The sequence below is a fragment of the Botrytis cinerea genome, chromosome 7 (assembly GCF_000143535.2).
Source record: "Botrytis cinerea B05.10 chromosome 7, complete sequence".
Lineage (NCBI taxonomy): Eukaryota > Fungi > Ascomycota > Leotiomycetes > Helotiales > Sclerotiniaceae > Botrytis > Botrytis cinerea.
Window position 1 is genome coordinate 117,577 of NC_037316.1, and position 23,508 is coordinate 141,084.

General features: G+C 43.5%; 7 protein-coding genes across 7 annotated transcripts; 4 read left to right on the top strand and 3 right to left on the bottom strand.

Annotated features, from left to right (window-relative positions):
* Nucleotides 1-254: 254 nt before the first annotated feature.
* Nucleotides 255-1,707, bottom strand: BCIN_07g00330 (hypothetical protein). Its single transcript, XM_001555957.2, has one exon. It carries the CDS (start codon nt 1,115-1,117, stop codon nt 539-541), a length of 579 nt encoding a protein of 192 aa, XP_001556007.1. The 5' UTR covers nt 1,118-1,707; the 3' UTR covers nt 255-538.
* A 352-nt stretch (nt 1,708-2,059) lies between these two features.
* Bccar1 lies at nt 2,060-3,612 on the bottom strand. Its single transcript, XM_001555958.2, has 3 exons — nt 3,332-3,612; nt 2,687-3,270; nt 2,060-2,628 (listed from the first exon to the last, which is right to left on the bottom strand). Exons 1-3 carry the CDS (start codon nt 3,416-3,418, stop codon nt 2,313-2,315), a joined length of 987 nt encoding a protein of 328 aa, XP_001556008.1. The 5' UTR covers nt 3,419-3,612; the 3' UTR covers nt 2,060-2,312.
* A 760-nt stretch (nt 3,613-4,372) lies between these two features.
* Nucleotides 4,373-6,244, top strand: BCIN_07g00350 (hypothetical protein). The gene has a single exon (XM_024693776.1). It carries the CDS (start codon nt 4,973-4,975, stop codon nt 5,549-5,551), a length of 579 nt encoding a protein of 192 aa, XP_024549563.1. The 5' UTR covers nt 4,373-4,972; the 3' UTR covers nt 5,552-6,244.
* Nucleotides 6,245-6,888: 644 nt separating this feature from the next.
* Nucleotides 6,889-7,572, top strand: BCIN_07g00360 (hypothetical protein). Its single transcript, XM_001555961.2, has 3 exons — nt 6,889-7,104; nt 7,208-7,307; nt 7,393-7,572. Exons 1-3 carry the CDS (start codon nt 6,996-6,998, stop codon nt 7,421-7,423), a joined length of 240 nt encoding a protein of 79 aa, XP_001556011.1. The 5' UTR covers nt 6,889-6,995; the 3' UTR covers nt 7,424-7,572.
* Nucleotides 7,573-8,371: 799 nt separating this feature from the next.
* On the top strand, nt 8,372-10,676 carry BCIN_07g00370 (hypothetical protein). Its single transcript, XM_024693777.1, has one exon. It carries the CDS (start codon nt 8,475-8,477, stop codon nt 9,705-9,707), a length of 1,233 nt encoding a protein of 410 aa, XP_024549564.1. The 5' UTR covers nt 8,372-8,474; the 3' UTR covers nt 9,708-10,676.
* A 1,439-nt stretch (nt 10,677-12,115) lies between these two features.
* Nucleotides 12,116-17,507, top strand: BCIN_07g00380 (hypothetical protein). Its single transcript, XM_001555965.2, has 2 exons — nt 12,116-15,899; nt 15,951-17,507. The coding sequence occupies exons 1-2, from the start codon at nt 12,483-12,485 to the stop codon at nt 17,112-17,114; spliced, it is 4,581 nt and encodes a 1,526-aa protein (XP_001556015.2). The 5' UTR covers nt 12,116-12,482; the 3' UTR covers nt 17,115-17,507.
* Nucleotides 17,508-18,111: 604 nt separating this feature from the next.
* On the bottom strand, nt 18,112-21,764 carry BCIN_07g00390 (hypothetical protein). The gene is made up of 2 exons (XM_001555966.2): nt 19,716-21,764; nt 18,112-19,664 (listed from the first exon to the last, which is right to left on the bottom strand). Exons 1-2 carry the CDS (start codon nt 20,539-20,541, stop codon nt 18,571-18,573), a joined length of 1,920 nt encoding a protein of 639 aa, XP_001556016.2. The 5' UTR covers nt 20,542-21,764; the 3' UTR covers nt 18,112-18,570.
* Between the last annotated feature and the right edge of the window lie 1,744 nt (nt 21,765-23,508).

Consider the following 23,508-nt stretch of genomic DNA (forward strand, 5'->3'; position numbering starts at 1 on the left):
CTTCATGTGTATGAAAAACATATATGCAACAGTGACCGCGTAATCATGCATGTAAAGATATTGTAGCACTCACCAGCGTGGCCAGATTCAACTCGATGACCAAACAAATGAGAGATTTGATTGAAAACTATCACAATCAAATTTTAGATACTCGAACTGGAGTTTCAGTGCAAACGATATTTAGCCGAGGAGATCTGCAATACAGCTACAACTTCCCCTATTGAGATGATTTCGCTTCACCGATTTAGCCCATATGTAAAAATTGTACATTGCATATAAAAATGACAAATAACGGGATTTGATAATGATATGATTCCCGTTTCCCCAAAACGCCTTGTCCATGCATCACTCGTAACTCATCCATCTAGCATGTACCTACTGGTACCCTTTGCCGTAAAATAACCCCCATTCGTAGATCCGTCCTACAAATGTGTTCCCAATAACCTATTTTCCCCCACCGATCCCCCATCCTTATTCCCACCTCATAATATCATCTAAAATCACACTTCACATCCCACACTCTTTCCTATCTTTCCCCTTAATCATCCATTCTATAAACCTGATAACTCATAATCATCATCCAGAACAAAAAGACAACCCCAATCAACATAAACGCCCACGCCGCAATCCAACTCTGACAAATCGAATGCTGCATCAACCACGCCAAAGTCGACGAGTATGGGCCGCTTTGTTCATTCGCCGTAACATATAAATTGCAGTTTCCATTTACGTTGCCCGTAGGACCCCAGAGTTCAATACTCCACACAATTAATCCTACTAGCCATAATACAAATAGTATAAAAGTCCCTAATATGACGATACCAGGAAGCAATTGACGCTGCGAGATGAGCCAGAGCATAATAATCAGGAATACGACGCCGAGAGAAGCGGAGACGATCCAGTAAGGGAAATACCAGGGAACACCAAGATGTAGCTGATTTTGGACAGAGACAAAGTAGGCGGAGATACCGAGGATAGTGGAGGAAGCGATTAACATCATGAGAATCCAAAAGTTCAATTGGAGAGGTGGCCAGCGGTACTTTGTGCGAGTGCGGGTTAGGAGGACAGTGGAGCGATCGCGAATGCCGCCTGAGGAGGAGGAGAGTGTTGAGACCATTTTTGCGGCGTGTTTATGTGGTAGTATTAGTTATGTCGAAGGCAATTATGCCAAACCGAGTTCTGCTATTTCCTAGCTCTTCTTTGAAATCCTGTTTGTATTTCGATTATCGTCCAGTTGGTTCCCAAAGGGTTTTGCGAGTTCAATCCACAAGTTTGGAGTCGCAATTGTGTCTTCTCCAGAGAATCTCTTCTTTTCGTTCTCGACTGTTATCAAAAACTTGCGATTCTGGGACCCTTCCCTATCTATATCCCTCCCTTCTCCTCTCACGAACTCTCCACACCCAATTTCAGACTCGAAAATGACTCTCGTACGATAACTCGTCCAAGCTCGTCCACGTCAATCTTCCTCGTATGTTGGAATACCGGTGAATGAATGTTGTGTTGTCGTTCAATTTATTTGGTTTATGTTCCACTCAGACGTGAAAATGAGCGCAACTTGCAGGGTACTCGAACCAAGGGGACGTGCAGCTCAGAAATCTTCCGCTGGTACCTGTCTTACTTTACTTGGTGGTACCGAGATGGTTTGATTGATTGATTGATCGTGGAGAACGATACGATGTCGTCGCGAAACTCTAGATGATAGTGTTCGAAGTATGTATGAGAGAGAAATGCAAGGAGAAAACTCAGAGAAAAGAAAAGAAATCTGAATACCGACGCGCATTAATACATTGCCCATTTTCGCGGTGTGAATAATATCATTGGGCGCTTAGTGTTGGCGGGGGGTTGGGAAGCTGGGATGAAGTGCCAGGCACAGCGCATCACTAAGGCCTAAGAAATAATTATGAGGCTGGTAGTACTTGGGTACTCGGTATGGAAAATACTGGAGATTCGGGACTTGGAGATCGGAGAATTGGTTATATTTTTAGAAACAGTTGTATCGGTGACGACAGTGAGTTTTATCATCGGCGGTGAACTAATGGAGAGCGGGGAGATTTTAAAATGTTTTTGTATTGATTTCGTCGATGATTTGTATATCTATCTTTGTTTCTTAAGCATGTGAAAGTAAATTGATCCACCAGCCCCTCTATCCTTCTGAGCTGCGAAGTATCACCGTAAATGAAAGATCAAGTCCCGTTCTCTTAGGGCCATCCAAGGAATCCAATACCAAAAGTATAAATAGCCAACCTCGATCTAAGGGTATATTCTTTCAAATGTCTCTTCAAGTATCTATTCCCAATATCTGAAACGCCACTCTATAGCAAGCTCTCACCCAAAGCGCATCTAACCAAAGAGCATCCAGCTCTAACAGTTTCGTGTGCTCCAATATCATTGACACCAGGTTCAAGTGTAGGGTTGACTTCTACCAAATCCATAGCGATCAAAGAACCAGTCTCGTGAACGCACTCAGCAATATAATCACCTTCTCGCAAGGTCAAACCTCCACGAACCGGTGTACCAGTTGAGGGAGCGTATGTAGGATCAAGAGCGTCGACATCGAAGGAAAGATGGATTGGGGTATCGTTACCGATATGACCGAGGGCCATTTCCATAACTCTGCCAATACCATGTCTGCGAGAGGATATTAGTGAACACGTACAGAATAAATTAGTGCGACGGGAACACAAACCTATCAATGTCATGCATACTGAATGCCTTAATTCCATTATCACGGAGAATCTTCTTCTCTCCTCTATCAACATCTCTCAACCCGATGTAAACAATCTTCTTTACGCTGACCATATGCTCATCCTTCAGCCATCCAAAGATTTCTGGCTTGTCTTCTTGTGCGAGACGCGTTAAAAATGCAACGGGCATACCGTGGACATTTCCAGACCCTGAAGTTTCTGGGGTGTTGATATCGGCATGTGCATCAACCCAGATCAATGCCATTTCTCTTCCTAAACGTTCGCGGATTGCTCTCGCGGTTCCAGATACCGAACCAATGGCAATAGAATGATCACCACCGAGAGTCAAGACACAACGACCCTCCTTGGCATGTTCGTAAACTTGTTCAGAAAGCTTTTGTGTGACTGCAGAGACTCCACGAGGGTTCTTCATGTTTCGGTGATCTGGATCCTCAGAAGGAATCAATTCCTTGTAAGAATGAACAGTGTTATCATGGTGAAGTTTGTATCCTAGTTCCTCTTCGAGTTGATCCAGAAGACCACTTTTGATGAGTGCTGAAGGTGCGGCATCAACTCCTGGTTTACACTGTGTTGATTAGATTAGTTTGTGTCTATGGGACGTCTGAAGAGAACAGTGGGCAACTTACTTGTCCACCGGAGAATCCAACCGCGACGACACCAAGTTGATCGGCCTTTGATAAGAATTTTGGCTGAACCATTGATGTGGTAGTCATTTTGACGGAATTTGTGGGAATGTACAATAGGATGATGTTGTTGTTGGGTTGGCTTTGTACGAAGCAGTTGATTTTCGTTGCTTGATTTTAGTTGCTTGATAGTTATCGATAGCGGGGTGTTTAGAGGTGGGGAGGCAGTGATAGGACCTTTTTGGGGTAGATGTGTATAATTAACCACTTTTGGGGAGTGAATCGCGAGATGGAATTTGAAATGAAAGAGAGAGAGAAGGGAAAGAGGAAAGGAAACGTTGAGGTATTTGTAGAAAAAGAAAATTCTCTCCAGCCGCTGCTATCTTTTTCATAAAGTAATCGGTGGGCTCTTCCAAGATTAGCTTACGGGACTCTCTAACAGTTCTCTCACCTAATTTTTCCAACTTTGACCCCTAAGCGCAGGTATTCGCGAGTTCACAATCGCGTCTAACACTTAGAGGAAGTTCCTTTCCACAGTTTCCCCTAAGTGATAATATACACGAGATGAGACAGATCCCATGATAAATCGAAAAGATTAGGGGCACCAATGAGGAAAGTATTTGTAAAGATGTCAAGAAACGTTCGGAGCAACACGGGAAAGAGTGACTTTGACGCTTTTGATGGTTTGGATGCAGTGGCATGGTGACATTGACATTGTGGTGATGTTGATCGGTACTCATTTGATTGAATTTGGATCAGACAGATTCCATGGCGATGACTTGGTCTGACTTGGTTCGACCCGAGAATGGGTCTGAGCTGAGAGTTCTAAGAGGATCATGATTCAGATGATTGCAAGAACGTTTATCCACGATGAAAACGAGCCTTCCAAACTCTTTTCACGAACCTTTCCTCGTTCAACGTGAGGCGGAGGGCGTAAGATGGTTATTGTATTCTGTTTGTGGTTTTCACATGAATGAGGGGAATTTTGAGGGGAACATCTATTGGGTTTAGCGCCAAGATCATGTGTTGGTTGCTCTTCGTTTCGGCGTTAAGATAACAGTATTGACATGGAATCGATCAAAAGCAAAGCTCATCGCATATTCCCATCCATAGAATAATTGAAGATGCTCTATCCGGACTATCACGTCTTCAGTTTTATACTTGAAGGATTGCAAGGAAAGATTAGAGGAGCCCGAGAGTTATTTCATCGTTCCAAGCATATCACGGAAATGGAAGTCGAGCTTCATACCTTAGAGCCACCACCCAGGAAAGGGAATGGAACTGCTGGTAATGGCACGGGGACCAGAAGAATCCCCAAAATCGGAGGGGAACCTTGAAAATGATCTCGAATCGAACAGTTTCCTCTATTCTGAAAGCCTCTCAACTTCAGTTTCTTGTCTGGTCTCCTGTTGGAAAGCACTACATCGACCTGACAAACATGAGCCATAATATCTTGCTCGGTCGTTCACTTCGTTGACAGTGAATTAGGTCTATTCACGAAATCTATTTCATTAGTATGGCTGCTAAGCACATGAAATCTTTGAGAATTCGAGGACGCTTGCGTTCTTGTACTATCTAAGCATCTCGGGAAACATTCTTTCGAGCACCATCAGCGTTCATTTCGAGACTCACCCCCAAATCATCATGGAGGCAAGTCATGATCCAGAGTGTCGAAGAGTCCTTAAAACAACCATAAATAGCCTCGAATATTTCTACGACGGCGAGCATGTTACTTGTTTTGGGCACAGCTTCATAAAAATATGTCTTGGCGATGATAATCGTAACAAACCTATTCAGTTCTGGAAGGCTCAGCTCGCATTCCGAGGCTTTTCACCGAGAGAAAGCGATATCGAGGCTCTCAAGCAGCGTCTGGTTAATTCTAATACCGATGGGCCGGATACCGTAGTCGAACAAGGTATTCAGAAAATGATGAGGGCATATCGCAAGAAGGATCGTGAGAATAAAGAGCCAGTGCACCAAGCTCAGCAGGCTCGACACGAGGAAGAGGGTAAAGATTCTGATCAGGATTCAGTGAAAGACAATGACGAGGGAGAAGATCACACTGAAGAATGCGACGACGAGGAACTTGACGACGAACTTGACGACGACGAACTTGACGACGACGAACTTGACGACGACGAACTTGACGACGACGAACTTGACAGCGACGAACTTGACGACGAGAGAGTTTACCTCGGAATTTGGGCAACTACCGGACACTGAGAATTAAAATGCAAAACTATATCTTCAAACTACGGTCGATCGGAACCCTACACCCTTGACATCTTCTCTGTAGTATGTACACAAGGCTTCCAAGTCTTCGGCCGTTTCAATCTCGGGGAATTCAAGGGTATAATCCGATTTGCTCGGGGAGGCAACTCTGCTGATCGAAACGAATATATTCTGGATCAAGAATACGATGTCTGGACTGCGGATATGGATAGTACAAGAATCTATCGATGGAGAGGCAAAGATCGTCGGGACATTATTCAACTCGGCTCTGATTTATATGCTTACACAATGACACTCTCGCGTGCCGGTACAAGAGTCAACGGTGTCTGGGGTACATGCGATGGAGATTCAGGAACCGTGGAGTTTACTGGAAAAAAAGTCTCGGAGGAAGACACATTTGCTAGGGACGGGATTCTACAGGAGTGGAGGGATCACAACCAGCGTGCTTATGATGCGGTCAATACGGAAAGATGGAAATGATGCATTGTGGGCATGTAAACTGAAACATAGATTGACTGATGCACTTGAGCCTATCACTGGAGATAAGGGCCATTATTGAGTTGATAGCAGACCGGCGATGATAGGTAGCAATTAAGGGATGGGATAATGATGGGATGCGGTAGTTCCATAGTGCAATATCGATGGTATGCAGATGGGTCAATCGTAGGAGTAACAGATTCATCAGCTTTTGGGGCGTGAGAGGGGATTGCGGATATTACAATGAGAAAGTATATTCAGGTTATGCTAGAAGCATAGCTGATAATTACGACGAGAAACTTCGTATTCTCATGATCCTTTTCCAACTTCTCTCTATGGGTCAACGATTGTGGCTGGCTGAACATGAGTTAAGCTAAACGGGCTTCTTTCTTGTGCTTTTGCCGTTAACTTACAGGTATTGATGTCGCTAGAGATAGTAGACGAACTTTCATTCTCTAACTTCTAGTCCAAATCATATGCTGCTGCAATAATCCTAACTATAATTTCAAGTACTCCTTTGGTTGACCATGAAAGGGAAAAGGATATGGCTTATTAATCAGGAACCTGCCGAAGTCTTCTTACCAAGATGGACATGATGTCTTGGCGTGCGTCATCTCTTTCACCCCACATGCATAATTGACCCTCATAGAAACTACCCAACCAGAGAGTTCCATCCAACCCCATGTTGCCCTTTAAACCGGATTCGTAAATATGCTCAGAAAGGACGAAGCAGCGAAACCAAGCTTCAGCTGAAAGGAAAGAAAGAATCAAGGCACATAAGCCGTTAATGCACTAGCAAATGATGGCGTCTTTGGTTTACTGAAGGGGTATATAAGTCCCCTCATTCACTTGGGTTAACATCTCTTCATCAACACTAACTACAACTTCCTACTCAATCAATACCCAAGTAACTACACAACTTTCCAAACAATAAAACACTTAAATCAACTTCATCATCATGGATTTCGTCAAAGGTGCCCTCAAGAGTGGTTCAGGAAGCTCAGGAAGCACTGGTAACACCAACCAAGCTGCTGGTGGCGCTGGAAAGGAGGATTATGGTGACAAGGGTTTGTCTACCCCTCTCCTCCATCTCCTCCCCTCTCCTTCACACTTTCGACGACCTCCGCAATTTGCGGTGTACAATCAATATCATGCTAACAATATACTCAGCACTCGACTTCATTGAGAAGAAGTCCGGCCACACTTTAAGCCGCGATCAAAATGAGAAAATCACCGACGGTGCCAGAGGATTGTATGAGAAGCAGACCGGGTATGTTTTTTTTTTTTTCGCCTCGCCTATGCTTGCGCCCCTTTCATTTACTACGAACTGTTAACTAACACTGCCCCGCTTGTAGAAACGCGGTCAACCCCAAGTTTTCCAACTAGATTACAATGTCCATGATGCATTATGGGAGGCTAAGGCTGATTGTTATTATACCATGATTATAATTGGATGGGGTTTGGGATGGGATGGGATGGAATGGAATGGACTGGGTTATGGGCCATGACGAGATTTAATGAATTGATACCACACAACAATGTTCCCACGCCTTTGTGAAGACCAAAGTGATTGATGGAGTACATGGCGTACAGCGATCAGATGAGTTCTGAAGTCAGAATTTTGTTACTCGATACTAACTACCGTTGGTCAAAGATGTCCAATAATCTCAACATTATCTGAACATGATACAACTTGCATGCCGATGATGCAAACTGACAAAGAGTATTCTGTTCTTGTAAAGTTGTTTTGCAAACTTCACTTGTTGATTCACACCCGAAACCCTCCCTCCTATGCTATGCAATGCAGCTATTACATACGGAGAAAAGAATTACCTTTTTCACGGGGTCAATAGGTGATATGAATGCGACAAACGACCTTTTTCTCAGGTTCGTTGAGTATGTTGTCGAGAAAATCGGTCGGGTAACGTCGAGGGGCAAGTCCTGCGTTCGGCTATGGTCATAACAACGGGATAATGGGAAGCCGGTGTAAGATTTTCTCGTGCTTGAATAAAATTGATGGTGGTTGATTGAAACTAAACCTTAATACCTTCGACATCGTCTCCACTTAATATCAACAATATCCAAATCGCAATCAGAGGGATACGCGGCCTTGTAAGCCCATTTTGCTCATGTGAGGCTGAATCCCACTCTTCCATTGTTGCTTACAATGTTGATTCCAGTATTTTACAGCCCACAGTACTTATATCCTTAGTCTGCTTTCATAGCCTAGAGAAATAGTAAGATTGTTCTTCGCCTCACTTGTTCGATAGGTTATTAGTTTCCCAATTGGTCACGCGCCGTTGTCACGATACCTAAATCATATAGCCTTCCTTCGAACACGAATACCACTTGTAATAGCGTACGCTACTTGTTATAAGTTTTCTGCTGCATAAGCTGCGCAACTTCACTAAGTCAAAATCAAAATAAACACTTTAAAATGACTAGCATAGAGGAACATATCGCCACAGCAGCAGCACTTGGTTCCCTACCCCTCTTAATTTCTCCATCAGGTGAAAACATCCCTCTCTCAACTGGATATATTCCTCTCCTCACAAACCATACATTAAAAGAAAAATCCAGAAAGGAACCCCGAAAACAAAACAGAGATGGCGAAAAGAGTTCTCCGATATACTTCTCAGCACTCGAACTCGTACGTGATAATCAGTTTTTGCTACTCGCCGGGCCCAGTGGAAGTGGAAAAACAACTTTCGCGAAACATCTTGCTTTTCGCACAGCGACTACCACTACGGAATCTATTGGAGATGGTTTTATTGTGAGAAACAGTCCAACAGATGTTCTGGATGAGTCTTGGGAGTTTGAAGGCATTGATATGATACCTTGCTATTTCTGCATCTCTAGCGTTTCTCAGTTCTCGACATTGCTTCAGGAAACATTACCTCAGCTCATTGGGAGCTGCAAGGATAGTAGCAAGTCATTTTGTCTATTGATCATTCTTGATTCTATCGAATGTCTTGGAGAAGACGGACCGTCACTTTTAAAATCTATAGTTCATCTAATCCAGTACCAGAAACAAGCGTCCGTAAAACTACTCGTCCTTGGAGAAAGTAGCGTTGTGAAAAATTGGATTTTGGACTCCAAAATAACAAAACATGATATATCACCACTTTCTCAAGTCAAGAGACGCATGTTCTTGCGAAATATCACCGGCATAAATATTGAATACACAGATGTCGAGATCGGAATCGGTGAAGCAGCAAGTCTCCCAGCATATTTTGCACTCGCATTAGAGACTTCTCACGGGGGAGAAAAAGCAGAGGAATTATTGGATGAGTGGCTTCACGCCGTGCTTTCTGAGAATTATAACGATAGAAGAATTACACGAGAGGCACTGGATCATTCAATCCGGGAAGCGGAGCAGGGCATTCGAACTCCATTTTCGTGTAGATTGAAAATCGCAAATCCGGCGATTTTCTCCAAAGCAATACAACACTTACTAGCTGCACGACAACTTATTGAAGAGGACGCACAAATAGCCATTGATCTTTTTCATCAAAATCCCATTTTGTCAGAACCGATTATTCGCAGCTGGTTGGTTCGCCTTAGAGATGTAGGAAACCCAGAGCTACTTGCATCGCTTGAAGGTCTGGTCGCGGGCTCTGGAGTAGATGCGCAACTAGGCGCACTGTTAGTTTCGAATTTCCTTCCTTGATCCAGTCCACGGCATCAACGAGTTTCCAATCACATACTCGCGATTATCAAAGAAGGCACATTACCCATCACCCAAAGATTAAAAGCCGGACGTACACTCTCCCAGCTTGGAGATCCCCGAGACCTGACATCCCTCACTACCGTCCCTTTCAACACATTCACAATTGGTTCTTCTTCTCACCCGAATTCATCATCTCCTTATTCTATCACCATTCCCCCATACTAAATCGGCGTTTTCCCAGTTGTAAATGGAGATTATGCAATATTCACCCAAGAGACAGGACGGAAATGGAATAGTCCAGAGAGTTCATCCCCTTCTACAGAAAACTTCCCAGCTACAGATCTTACCTGGTACGGTGCGCACGCGTATTGTTCCTGGTTGACAACACGCTGGAAAGCATCCGAAAAAATTGCGCTCGATGAGGAAGTCCGTTTACCGACTGAACCGGAATGGGAAATTGCTGCTCGAGGTTCTCAGACATCTGGCAACGAAACAGAATCAACGTATGCATGGGGCACAGAAAGGAACGCAGGATATGTTAATTATAAAGATTTACTATTGAACGAGCGTTGTACCGTCGGTTTATTTCCTAAGAATATTTCTCCACATGGATGTTTCGATATGGTGGGGAATGTATGGGAATGGTGCAATTCATTGTGGGGTGAAGATTTGAATACATCATCTCTTCCATATCCTTATCAAGAAGATGATGGACGGGAAAATGTGGATGCAGATGCGGAAATCAGAAGGGTGATAAGAGGATGATGTTTTCACAGTTCGAGGGAAGAGGCCTCTTGTACGTATCGTGCAAGTCTTGAGTCGGAAGAATGGAGGCGTGATAATGGTTTTAGAATTGGGGTTGCGAATATACAAAGGTGAATTGGAACTGCATTGGAGGTGGGGGACTTAGATGACTTTCTCTTGCTGCGCCAAAGAATATGATAGTTATTTTAGGCGTTGCGATAATCAATTGATGGATCCCTCGGCTCATAACTATTTGTTCAAAATGTATGGTTACTGCGGAGCTGACAATCCTCCCAGGCGAATTTGCCTTCTCCAGAGACCTCCTAGATTCCTTCAAGGAAAGATTTCCAACGTTCATCTGTAAAGTGTCGCAGACATGCTGTTCTAATCGATATGCATCTTTTAATAACTTTCTATGTTGTCGTATCATATTCTTAAACTTTTAATTATCGTTATGATCATGTTCAATTACACCCTGAGCTATAATTTCTTCCTGGTAACCCTCGATCCTTGAAGTAATCTTCTCAAAACTTTCGAGAGATCCGCGACCATTATGCCATACCTTTAGCAAGGCGTCGTCCCGGCGAGCTCGGGATACAGTAGGTAAGTTGTGGTCGAGATCAGGGATCCACGATTGAAGACTCCTGTTCATATATCCCATGTCTCGACAGAAATAATCCTCCATGTCTTTGATCACTGGCACCAAGAGCTCCAAAGGGTTTTGTGCCGCGGATTCGATTTCCGAGTTGGTCATTCCGTTCCAGAGTCGCGTAATTGCGTGTACAAGTTATTCAGCTTTCGTCATAGTGAAATCGGACGATACATGGCCACTTTGCAAGTGAAATAATCGAAACCATGGTGGGGATACATACTATCAATCTGTTCAAGTTGCAAAAATCGGTAAAGAAATAGTGATGTAGTCGATCACTTTCAATTGCAATATATCGGAATCGAGGCAGATTGTAGAGTGTGATTGCTGACTATAGCCGTTGGGTTTCCAGGATAGAGATACGGCTGTTGATTCGATAACCAGCGTGGAGCGATAAACAGCGACTTTCATTTGTTGCGTCAGACTTTGGAACTTCATTCTGGAGTGACTGAAAACCCAGCTGTGCAATATTCTTCAACGGATGATAAGAAGTTCAGGGGAATGGTAGCCTCTAAATATGGACAAATGACTCATGCAGAACACGCGCCAATGAGATGGCAGCGAGAGTCGTACATGCAAGTGAGACTGGCACTCGGTAGTAGTTTGAATGAGACGATAGAATGGTTTCATTCTGATGAGTCCATGAACACGCACTTGACTAGAGTGCAAGGACAGAAGAGAAAGTGTCTATTTGATGCCATTGTGAATAGGAGACTACAGATCTCAACTACAAGACCTCTCCCATCTGACAAACAGATGAAACAGCATAGACCCTATACGACGACACAGACAAGAATACCAGAAGACTGGATTGCCCTTTGAATACTACATTGGAAGTGTTAAGAATACTCGAAGTGTGTTGTGGTGGGGTGAAATGTTCTGAGCTCTAGCTCTTGACGAGCTTGAGTAGTGTTTGGGTAGATGTTTGATAGTCCGTGCAGTGTGAAACATTGTTGGTCGCCCTGACAAAATCTTGACCCTGGTAGCATTGAACCGAATGTTTTCTAGACTTACCGATACTAGGTATAGATAGACTTTCTTGTTGACAACGAATATCGAATTTATATGCACGTCAATTATTGGAAAAAAATCATAGCAGAGCAAAAAGCAAATATCAAAATCCTCTTGATTGATATTCTATGAATATTGCGGTAACGATAACATGCTATACAAACCATTCAACCAATTTCTCATCACCTCACCAACTCCCTAGACTGGCTCGTTGCTGCTATCATCAATTCAGCCAGCTCAATTTATCCACTGCCGTCGAGCGCATTACTCCTGACGAAAAAACACAGCATATAGCATAGCATACGAAACCTGCGGCCAAGTACGAATAGATATACGGCGAATGCGACGCGTTGAACTATCTGCAAGGCAAGATGGCGGAGGGAGATGATTACACAATGTCGAGTTTGTCAACAATGTCGGAAACTGATTCACGGCCACGAACTGCACGACAGGATTCGGAAAACGAGGCCTTTACATTTCATAACATTGGCGATTTAATGGCAGATAGAAGTGATAACGACGATTCAATGTCCATAAACTCGCAAGCTTTCGAGCAGAACAATCGAACGGATTCTTACGACCATAGGAATTTACCTATTTTGTCCCCTCCCATTGATAGCAGTGTACTTTATGCACATAGCGACAACGGAGATAATCGAAGTGAAGGTTTGCTGAGTGCCGTAGATGCAAAGGCAATGGAACAACACCTGGATAATGTCGAATCAAGTTTCCTTCCTAGCGTTTCACCAATTGGTAAACATGGCAAGGCCGGTGCTGATGATACATATTTATTTGATGCGGGTCGGAATGGCGAAAAGTCCCCCGCAATGGAAACACAAACTCCCACGAGGAAGAGATTTGCAATTAATGAAAATGAGGGTCATGGTTCTCCGACACCCTCTTCACCTCCCACACCAGATGGTGCATACAAAACTCCAGGCCCTGCCCCTCGATATTCTGTGCAAGGAGAACACGATGATTCGGAACAAATTGGAAACACGACTTCTAACCTCGAAACTCTTTCGTCGTCCCCAACAGCCGCTGCCGCTGCAAGGACTATATCTCGAGCAATGTCAATGGCAAGCATGGGAGAGAATTCCGAAACCGCAGCACAATCTACTTCTCAATCACAGCAACAATCAGATGAGGAAGAAGATATGGAAGCCACGCCCACAAGATCGCGCCAAAATTTACGTGCATTTGTCCAATCGGTGAATGATAGCTCAAGCCTACCTAATGACTCATCGACTAGGAGTACAAACAAACATTTGACGGTCGATGCCGGTGCGACTCCAGGGGCCGCACTTTCAACGCGCAATACGTCTAGACCTAAGTTTCTCACCAGTCGACATTCAAGTCAACGATCTTCTGTTTCCTCTTTCATGACAAATTCTGAGATTCAAGACGATCGAAGCGATGTTACAGTTGGTGCAGATTATGCTTTGCAATCTGGAGGCGCACTTCCTTCTGGGGGCTTATCTAGGAGTGGAAGTATGACTTTATCTAGGACTATAAGCTTGGGAAGTATGGCATCTGGTATTGACGAAGGTGGCGATTCATTTGGAAGAGTGGAGGGACCATTGGCGACCCTGGCTGAAGAGGACTCAACTCGTGGGAGGAGTGAAAATCAGACAAATTCTGCTCCAGAAACACCTCGCGCATCTAGTCGACCCATGGACCCACCTACTGACACAATCATTGCACGACATGTTCGCAATGTCCAAGTACCCGAATCAATGGCCAAAGACTTTCGTACGAAGCATGGCGTACATACACCCAGCAAGTCGGCGAGCTTTGCAGCATCCGCCCTGGGCGGCCAAAGAGCCGGTAAAAATCTAACTTTGAAGGAACAGAGCAGCACGATCGAAAGATTATCCAAGGAGAACTTTGATTTGAAATTGAAAGTTATGTTTCTCAGTGATCGATTAGACAAGCTTTCTGAGGAAGGTGTGAAGGAAATGATATCCGAAAACGTTGAACTCAAGACAGGTCTAGCCGTCATGCAAAGAGATAACAAAGCTCTCCGTAAAAAAGTAAAAGACCTTGAGAAACAACTCAAGGATGACGAAGACCGACCATCTACAGCTCGATCGGGTACATCTACAGAAGGAAGTCAAAAGTGGTATCAAGAAGGCGTTTTTGAACGGGAGGAAGAGCTTCTTTACCTACGAGAGAAAGTTGAAGAATATGTGACTGAGATTGAAAGGTTAAGGAATGAAAGTCTTGCTCGGGAAAATGAGAAGAGAAATCTTACGGACTTGGTTCGCACAATGGGCGAGAGACGAGGTCAAGATATCGAAACACGTGAAGAAATGGATGTCTGGAAAGATCTCCTTGAGCAAGAAACTGCCCGCAGAGAGCAAAGTGATGATGAGATAAAAGTTCTCCGAGAAGAGATTTTCCGACTGAAATCAGAGACGGCTACCGGAGGACAAGGATTGAGTCACACGACTAATATTTACAACATCACAAAGAGACGTGTCGGATCACCTTCGAGATCAAATTCCAATATGTCTGATCGCATGACAGATGATAGAAATGGTACATATAGCTCAGCAAGCACGTTAGCCGAGGAGATCAAACGGGATAATGAACAACTTCGACATGAAAATGCAGAGCTAAGACGAGAAGTTGGCGCACAGACGTCAATGCTGACTTCAAGAAACCGCGAAAAAGAAAGGCTCTATCAAGAAATCGAGGACTTGAAGCTTGGCCAAAGAAGAGGTGGTACATCGGTGGCTGGCGAGAGCATATTTGAACGATCAGCGTCACGGGCACACGAACGATCATCATCCAGGACTAGCGCGGGTACAAGACAGACGAGTATGAATGAGGCTGAACGGGAAGATTTCGAAAATAAGCAAGCCGAACTTCGAGACAGAATTAATAGTCTTAAGATACATAATCAGGACTTACAACGTGAACTTGAATCTTGCATGGAAGATTTTGAGACTGCTGTCGAGCATAAGAAGGAAGCCGAAGGTCTAGCTCAAGAATTACAAGAAGCCTTGGATGTTGCCGAGAATGATCTACTCACCATGCAAGCAGACCGAGATGAAGCACTTCAAGGTCAAGAGGAAGCCGAACTGATGTTTGAATCTTTACGGAAAGAAGCTCAAGAAGAGCTTGATGGTTTTGCTGCAGAACAAGAGGAGGCCAACGCTGAGATAGAACGTCTTTCGGCTGAAGTTGCTGATGAGAAAGAGAATTTCAATGCATTGCAGAATGAAATGAGAGAGATGAGTGATATAGTTGTTAGGTTGGAGGATGATCATGAAAGAAAATCCAAAAAGATTCAAGACCTTGAAAGAGAATTGGACGAAGCAAATAGAGAACTTGAGGAAATCGAGAAGAACTATGTCGAATCTAACGAAAAGGTCAATCGATTGAATGTGCAGCAAGAATCGAGTCAAAATGAAATTGCATTTCTTCGAGAAGAACAAGATGGAGATAAAATCAAGATTGGGGATCTTGAGGCCGCTATCCGGAACTTGGAGAATGCTCTTAATGAAGAGCAAGAACGTGCTAGAGAACTCGATGAGCGTCTTGATGAGGAAAGACATCAAAGAGAAGTTGTTGCTAGTCAGGAAAAGCAAGAAGTTCAACAATTCGTCAATGATCTTAATCGTGAGGCAACGACCGCCAAGGATGAAGCTAGAAGATTACGAAAGAATCTTACTTCAAGAGAAGTCGAGGCGGCAGAGTGGAAGCAGAGGCTTATGGAACTTGAGAATAATCTCAGGGAAGCTCTTGGTGATCTGAATGGTACCAGGTCAAGTCTATTGAATGTAAGTTTGTCTCATATTATTCCTTGGTGGGTTTTAAACTAATTCCTACAGTCCATCGCAAAACTTCAACGCGAACTCGAGAATACCATTCGAGATCTAGACTCCACCAAAGCTTCTCTCGCCGAAAAGGAACGTATGATCAAACAACGTGACGACCTCTTAGAATCTCACGCTCTCGAATCACGCAAATTAGCAGATATGCTTGACAAAGAACGACAAACCCATCGTCTCACAAAAAATCAATACGAAACGTCTCAAAAAACATCCTCTCACACAACTCGCACTCTCTCACAACAAGAATCTCGTGTTCTAGAACTCGAAACTTCACGTCAACAAGATAGGAGGAAAATAGCACAGCTAGAAAATAACTTCAAAGAACAACTTACAGAGAGAAATAACTTACTCCTGGGCTTATGGGGTAGACTTTCAAGTCTCTGTGGAACCGATTGGTCCCATAATAATTCCCTTATCAATGGTCGTGCACTTCCATCTCTCGAGGCAGTTTCTACCATGTTTCCGGGTTTCTCCAAGAACTTGTTAGCAGCAGTCAAAACAATCGAAACGTTAGTGGGTGATTTCAGAGGAAGAGTCAAGGATCTCGATAGAAGGTTATGGAAAGAATATTCGACACTTGAAAATCGATTTGAGATGCAGACTAAGAAATTGGATAGATTGGAAACGATGGCGAGGAGTGCAGTGCCGTTTAGTAGTATGGATAGTAGGGCGGAAGTGGTCAAATTGAAGGATTTGAATAGGTCTTTGAAAACGGAAATTTCGAGTCTCAAGGCTGCCAATGATGTTAGATCTAGCGCTTACGAAACTTCTACTTCGCCATCACCATCTATTCCCACTGGACCTCGTCGTCGCATCGATAATTCTCTATCCAGATCATCGACCATGACACGTCACTCCTCTGCAGCTTCAAATTCTCGATCTCAATCTCAAGCAAATGGGGAGATGAATACACCAACACGTGCAAGCACAATGACGCGAGTTGAAAGTAGTATAGGCGATCCGAGAGAAGAAGAATACAAACCTGATTTGCGCTGGCAAGTTAGATTACAGGAATTGGAATATAAGTTGAAGGCGGAAAGAGAAGCGAGGAAATTGGATCGCACGAGTGCGGCGCAAAGATTGAGAGAGAAGGATAGAGAGAATAAGGAATTGCAGGAGGAGATGGAGAGGGGAAGGGTTAGAGGAGAGAGGGGAAAGTGAAGGGATAAGGGAGGCTTTGAAAAGTAGAGAAAAACGTAAGGGAGGCTGAATGAAGATAGGAAGGAGTATAGGCGTAGGTGATGGAAAAGGCGAATAGGGATAGGAATGGGAATGGGAATATAGAATCATGAGGGATATATCAAAGAGATGGTATAAATGGGTATGCAGGCAGGCAGATGGCGTTTTCGGCTCTCATGATATCTTTCTTGCGTGTTTATATGTAGCACAGCATAGCATAACACAGTATCGCGTGACGCGTAGCGCGGCGTTTGGCGTTTGATGAATGTTAGGTGTGGATGTGGATGCGAAAGGCAGACAGTACTTATACATATGCAAACGAGGATGGATAGGAGAGAATGGGAAATGAATGAAAATAAAATAAAATGAAATGCAGGTGATCATCTATCCATCTCCTCGTATCTATTTATCGATCTGTTTACGAGAGGCGAAGTGAAGTGAAGCATGGTATCTAGTTGAGTTTGAGTTTGTGTTTGTTTGATATTGATATTGATGTTGATGAATATCCAGTTCAGCCTAGCCCAGCCCAGCCCAGCCGAGTCAATTCATCAATTCGATTCGATTCAAGTCGACTCGAGTCTGTATATCTTGTGTTGTGTTTTCTTGTCTTGTCTTCTCTTGTCCTGGGAGTGATGGTGATGGTGATGGTGATGGTGATCATGGTAATGCTAATGCTAATCCTAATGAATGATACTTACTTATAAATACATATATATCTTTATGATTTCTCAACTCACTAATCATTAACTCACGGACTAATAACTAACTAGGTAGCCAACTTATCAACTCTCCCTCGCTTATGATCAAGGTCATTCTCCTAATTATACAAGATACAACACAACAGCCGAACAAAACTTATTCACTCTCCTACTCACTCATTCGCTCAAGATCAAAAAGAAGTTCCGTAGAAATTTTCAAGCTAATCCATTTCATCTCGTCTCATCTCATCTCATCATCGAGATTCTCTCTATCTAATCTATGGGTATATTCACACCAAGTACAGTACAGTACTCATTTCCTCCTTAATTTTCGCCTATTTTCGCTCATCATAAAAAGAAAATCCTCGCTCAAAATTCAAGACACACACACACATCCCTCTTAACTTCTTCACCCGTTTATCTTCTTCTCTATCCACCATCCTCATCTTTTCGGTCTAAAAACCCTTTTTCAAGTTTCCCGAATTTCAATACCAAAAAAAAAAAAAAAAAAACGCCCCGTCTCATTTTTTGAGTCATTTCCCATTACACCATTCGCCACCCGCTTTAAATTCCTCAAAAACACAATTTTGCATGCCATGCACATACAATTCCCTATGCCAGTCATGTTTCCCAGCCGAAAAGAATGAAAGCCCTAGTCCATAAATCGAAACAGAGTCGAAGAAACCTCTTCACCCCACTCCATCAACCATCTTTCCCCTACCCCTCTTTACAAAGTCTCATCACAAGAGATCCTTTACGAATCCCAAATTCGCTCTATTATCATTAGAGACGCGTGCGTACTCCAACAATAACCTCAAAACATAAATCTGCATATCCTCTCTCCTTAATACTTTATTGGCCCACTCTTGTCCTGCCATTGCAATTCTCTCCGCCTCTTTATCGTGTCCTTCAATTCGAAAGTTATCTCCTTCATAACCTAGGAAATATTGCATGATACCATAAAAATCCATATATCGATTATCCATCGGTACGAAATGCTTCCAGGCAATAAGTCGTGAATCGTGCCATTCGCGGAAAATAGTCGCTTTGATTGGTAGACTCGAAGAAAGTAGGAATCCCCGATATCTTCCCGAGAAAGAATTGCCATCAATATCAGGAATATACTTATTTTTGAATTGTTGACTCATTTTCTGTCCTTCCTTAATCGAGAAATATGGATCTGTATAAGGACAAGTTCCATCTTTTCTGTCTTCATCACACATCAATTCGATAAATGCTGTATCAGCCCATTCATTTACCCAATCTCCCAATCTATTTTCTTGTTGTGCACCAATGTTGTAAATCGAAGTTGGAAGAGCGAAATTGGGAGGGATCGCTTCCCACGATTCGGCTCGAGATACTGATGTGTGATTTGTCATGGAGACGAAGCGATGTCGTTGGAATCCTTTCCAATTATCTTCTCTGTTTCGTCCTCCTGTAGCGACACCTCTCCAAATGGCTTTATCTAATTTTGCGTGCCACGGAACCCCATGATCATCACCACCTGTAAATCTCTCTTCTTTTACCCAATACATGGGTGCTGGTAATAAAATTTCGTTATTCGTTGGAAGTTTGGAACCACCGAACAGAGGATACAATTCTTGAGTGGAAGAGATCGAGAGAGGATTTATCATCATTCCATGAAGAGATTGCAAATCTGGTTGATGACAAAAATCGGCCGAGAGACTGTAATTCGAAACATAACCTTTAAAAGTATGTAAAGAAGAATGGCCCATCGAAATAGCAGGCGTTTTCGAAAAGTCAGTCATAACTTCCGCTCGACGTGCAAGACTATCTGGATGACAACCTCTGGTAGCAATTTTCCAATACGGACCTAATAAAGTCAATCAGGGGAACGCGACTTCCACCCATCTTCTCAACATACCTGAAGTTTCCCACTCTCTTCTAGGAGCGTCTGGCTCTCCACTTCCAGAACGTCTTGGAGCTGGCAAACTTTCATAATCCTGAGATACTACATTGATATCTGCAAGTTGCCTCGTCGCTCTCTCAACTTCCATATTCGCATTAATCAATTCCCACTGAGCCACCATTCTTGGTTCATCCATAGCATTGAGTGGAATGTCCATATCTGGCAAATCTTTTTGTATGGTTCCAATCAATTGCAACCAAATCTGTGTCCAGAACCAATCACTATCTGCCGTTGCATTGCCATTTCGAATACTGATAACCATGCCAGCATCTCTAGCTTGTGTTCTCATCCTTGCGGGCGTCACTCCCCAGTATGGACCTAGATCATGATATATCTGATCAAAGAAATCCTCCACCATGACGGCATTATTGTCTTGAGCGAATTTAAACCACGCATCAAATCCTGGAGGTGGATGTCTCCCTCGTCGTTTGCGATATTCTGCAGCGGCGGCATTAACATCATGACTTTCTTTTTGCAACAATTCTTCAAAAGTCTTTTCTGCATTGGCGATTAAAGTATCGATCGGATGCTCTTGGTTTGGTTTGGAAATGGGTAATTCATTGTTAGAAGAAGATTCCGCGTATGGCGTGGGAGATAATGTGGATTTTGGAGGATCAGGGACTGTGGGGGTTATATATGTGAAAGATGACGCTTCCGACGAACTTCTAAAGTACAAGACCAGGAGAAGGATTCCTATGGCGCCAATGATATATCGGATGAAGCCTCCAGCTCTTCTCGGAGGGCCAGGATAAGCCATCAGAATAGGTGACGATACTGGCATTCTTCAATGAGGATGTGTGATTGATTGTGAGAGAAAGGGAGGGAAAGGGAAAGGGAGAGAAGTTGAATAGATTTTCGAGCAATTGACCAATTGACGAATTGACGAAATGAAAATGGATATCGCAATCGCAATCGTAATGGCAATTGAAATGTTCGATATTGAATCTGGACCCTGATTGCGAGTGGAGAGGATGGGATTGGATTGGATAGCTTGGAAATTCGCGATGAGCCGAAGCTATGAATGAGATGGCGTGGCGTTTGCGGGAGGATCGGGTAGACTAGATGTTGTGTGAAAACCTAACTGAAATGGGAAAGGGTGGCGTGGAAAAGAAAGACAATGTTTGAAAAGGGACGTTTGAGAAAGTGGTTTCAGGTTACCACGATGGAAAAGAGAAAGAAAAGAAGGTAGAGAATAGGAAAGTGTATGATTTCCCGCAAAGATGATGGGGGGGGGGGGAGGGGGGGGTCAAGATTGTTCGTTCGTTCGTTCGTTCGTTCGTTCGTTCGTTCGTTCGCTCGTCCGTCCGTCCTCTCCTGCTACTTTCTAGTGTGAGGGTGCCGCGTTGACAGCTGCAATTAAGTGGAGAAGGGATGGAGAGAAAGGAGAAGAGTGAGAGATGAGAACGAAGAACGGATGAATAAATGATGAATAAATGATGGACAACTGATGGACAAATGGACAAATGAATGAATGAATGAATGAATGAATGAATGGCGTCGCGCGTCTCCTCGGAAAATCTCTTTAAAGTTTCATGTCACAATCGTGATTGATTGACTTTGCTTGCGAGTCGAAAGAAGTATGGGTAAGACGTAAGTGTGGTGAAAAGCACGGGCAATATGACGACTACCGATTCATTTGATGGCGAGTGGAGATGGAGAGATGGAGAGATGCAATGTTTCTTCGCCAATCATGCAGGATGATGAATTGAAGGAGGGATTTGGGGAGAGAGGGGATGGCAGAGGGAGAGGAGGAGAGGAGGAGAATAGTAGTAGAGGAGAGGGGAGGAGAGGAGAGGAGAGGACCAGATAGAACCAGACGGAAGAGGAGAGGAGGAGGAGGAAATAACACCAAGGAGAAATAATATAATGAACATACAAAATGTCAAGGGCATTTCCTGGGAGTGATTGAACGGAATATACCAAATGAACGATATAGTTACATCAAATCACAGAAAGTGGAAACGAGCAACGAGCACAAGATGAAAAGAGGGGACCTGTGCTTCCGATAGATTAAGAAATGATGAAGTGAATGCGCGCTCGCCTTCCAATTGATCTTCGTGATCTTCTCGTGCCAAAGGCTTGTTGCGTGGAAATCCCTGGTCTCTGCTTTTTTACGGCATGGGTGTGTTTGTATACTTTGTCGCCATTCGAGCGCAGCGAGCAAAGGGGGTCTGTATGGCTTCATCAATGAAGCCATACAGACAGAGGATATTCTACTTTGCAGAGAGAAGTCCAACAGAGTGATGGATGGGGGCAAGCCCCCAAACCCCCTTTGCTCGCTGCGCTCGAATGGCTATGGTATTGATATTACATGATATAAATGACACCCGTCGACGGGATATTGCATCCATGCATCCCTCTGGTTTCTTAATTAATTCATTTTATTTGCACATCTCTCGTCCGAATGGCCTCCCCGTCACTGATGATGATCTCCGTGATTAATATTAACGCCGCTTGCATCCCATGCACATGTACACGCACACAGGCAGGTACACGAACTCAATTCACTATTCACTTCACTTCCCGGCAAGAATCTCATCCGACATTCGATGTCGGGCCAAGTAAATGGGCGTTGTGGGGTGGATTGGTGAAGTGGTGGTCAGGATCAGCATTATTCGCATTGGTGTGTGCATTGGTGGGATGTGAGTAGTCAGTCAGGTAGTTGGCTTACAATATATACAATATATAAGATACAACAGTTATATAGTGCAATATATACAATATATACAATACAAGTCAAGATAATCTCATCTATCTATACACCACCAGTGCACAAACGCTAGTCGTTGATAGAATTTCCCATCACAATCGAAACTCTGGCAAGATGATTCCATCGATGATCCATCCATCAAACCCTGCTAACATAATTAATCATATTCCCTCTTTTCTTTCGTCCCTCAAACCCTAATCACGGATCAACACCACCAAGCCGTTCCAAACCTAACTCTCGACACATCTTCCATCCCTTGTCTATGGTCCTCCAGGTCTCTCTCACACTTCTTGAAACTCAATACCGTTACACATCACCCAATCATTTCATTTTGGATCTCCTCTTCATCTCATCCATGCAAGATTCAATCCTTGAAAAGTCGAATGAATATCTTGGTGTGTCGTCTGTAGTTTGATATTTACCGTGGCCGATATATCGTAATTAATTATTTATTACATGAGGAGACTTTATTTGATTTTATTTTATCTCATCAATTTAGCTTTCGATTCCTTCAGATGTATCTATCCTTCAAATTCATCTCATATTTCTACAATGATTATCTCTCTTCTACCATCTCTCTCTCTCTCTTCGATCACCCCTCTTCTCTTCTCTTTCCTGTCTACACCCCGTCAACCCCTTCCTTTCCATATCCCTACTCCCAACTCCCAACTCCCAACTCCCAACTCCCAACTCCCAACTCCCAACTCCCAACTCCCAACTCCCAACTCCCAACTCCCAACTCCCAAACTTCCTCGTGCATCAAGCCATATATGAAAACCTCGATAATTATAATAAGTTAGCCATAGCATAAATAACACTGCTCAACCCAAAACCAATGATCAATATAGCACAGCTAGCGTCGCACAGCACAGCACAGAATCACACAACACAGGTAGTATGGCACACAGAGGACAGCATAGCATAGCATCGCATGACTGAAACCAAACACAGCCATCTAAAAATAAAACACCTCAATCTCATCCAAACTTTCTTCCCAAAAATAAAAATAAATCAAGCTTTCCTTTCCCTTTCCCTTTC

Bases quoted from the DNA above. Each gene is read 5' to 3' on its own strand.
- BCIN_07g00330 (XM_001555957.2), bottom strand. From the start codon at position 1,117: ATGGTCTCAACACTCTCCTCCTCCTCAGGCGGCATTCGCGATCGCTCC.
- Bccar1 (XM_001555958.2), bottom strand. From the start codon at position 3,418: ATGACTACCACATCAATGGTTCAGCCAAAATTCTTATCAAAGGCCGAT. The intron at 3,271-3,331 runs GTAAGTTGCCCA...TAATCAACACAG, and splicing joins TTGGATTCTCCGGTGGACAA to TGTAAACCAGGAGTTGATGC. The intron at 2,629-2,686 runs GTTTGTGTTCCC...ATCCTCTCGCAG, and splicing joins AGTATGCATGACATTGATAG to ACATGGTATTGGCAGAGTTA.
- BCIN_07g00350 (XM_024693776.1), top strand. From the start codon at position 4,973: ATGGAGGCAAGTCATGATCCAGAGTGTCGAAGAGTCCTTAAAACAACC.
- BCIN_07g00360 (XM_001555961.2), top strand. From the start codon at position 6,996: ATGGATTTCGTCAAAGGTGCCCTCAAGAGTGGTTCAGGAAGCTCAGGA. The intron at 7,105-7,207 runs GTTTGTCTACCC...CAATATACTCAG, and splicing joins GGAGGATTATGGTGACAAGG to CACTCGACTTCATTGAGAAG. The intron at 7,308-7,392 runs GTATGTTTTTTT...CCCCGCTTGTAG, and splicing joins TTGTATGAGAAGCAGACCGG to AAACGCGGTCAACCCCAAGT.
- BCIN_07g00370 (XM_024693777.1), top strand. From the start codon at position 8,475: ATGACTAGCATAGAGGAACATATCGCCACAGCAGCAGCACTTGGTTCC.
- BCIN_07g00380 (XM_001555965.2), top strand. From the start codon at position 12,483: ATGGCGGAGGGAGATGATTACACAATGTCGAGTTTGTCAACAATGTCG. The intron at 15,900-15,950 runs GTAAGTTTGTCT...TAATTCCTACAG, and splicing joins CCAGGTCAAGTCTATTGAAT to TCCATCGCAAAACTTCAACG.
- BCIN_07g00390 (XM_001555966.2), bottom strand. From the start codon at position 20,541: ATGCCAGTATCGTCACCTATTCTGATGGCTTATCCTGGCCCTCCGAGA. The intron at 19,665-19,715 runs GTATGTTGAGAA...TGACTTTATTAG, and splicing joins AAGAGAGTGGGAAACTTCAG to GTCCGTATTGGAAAATTGCT.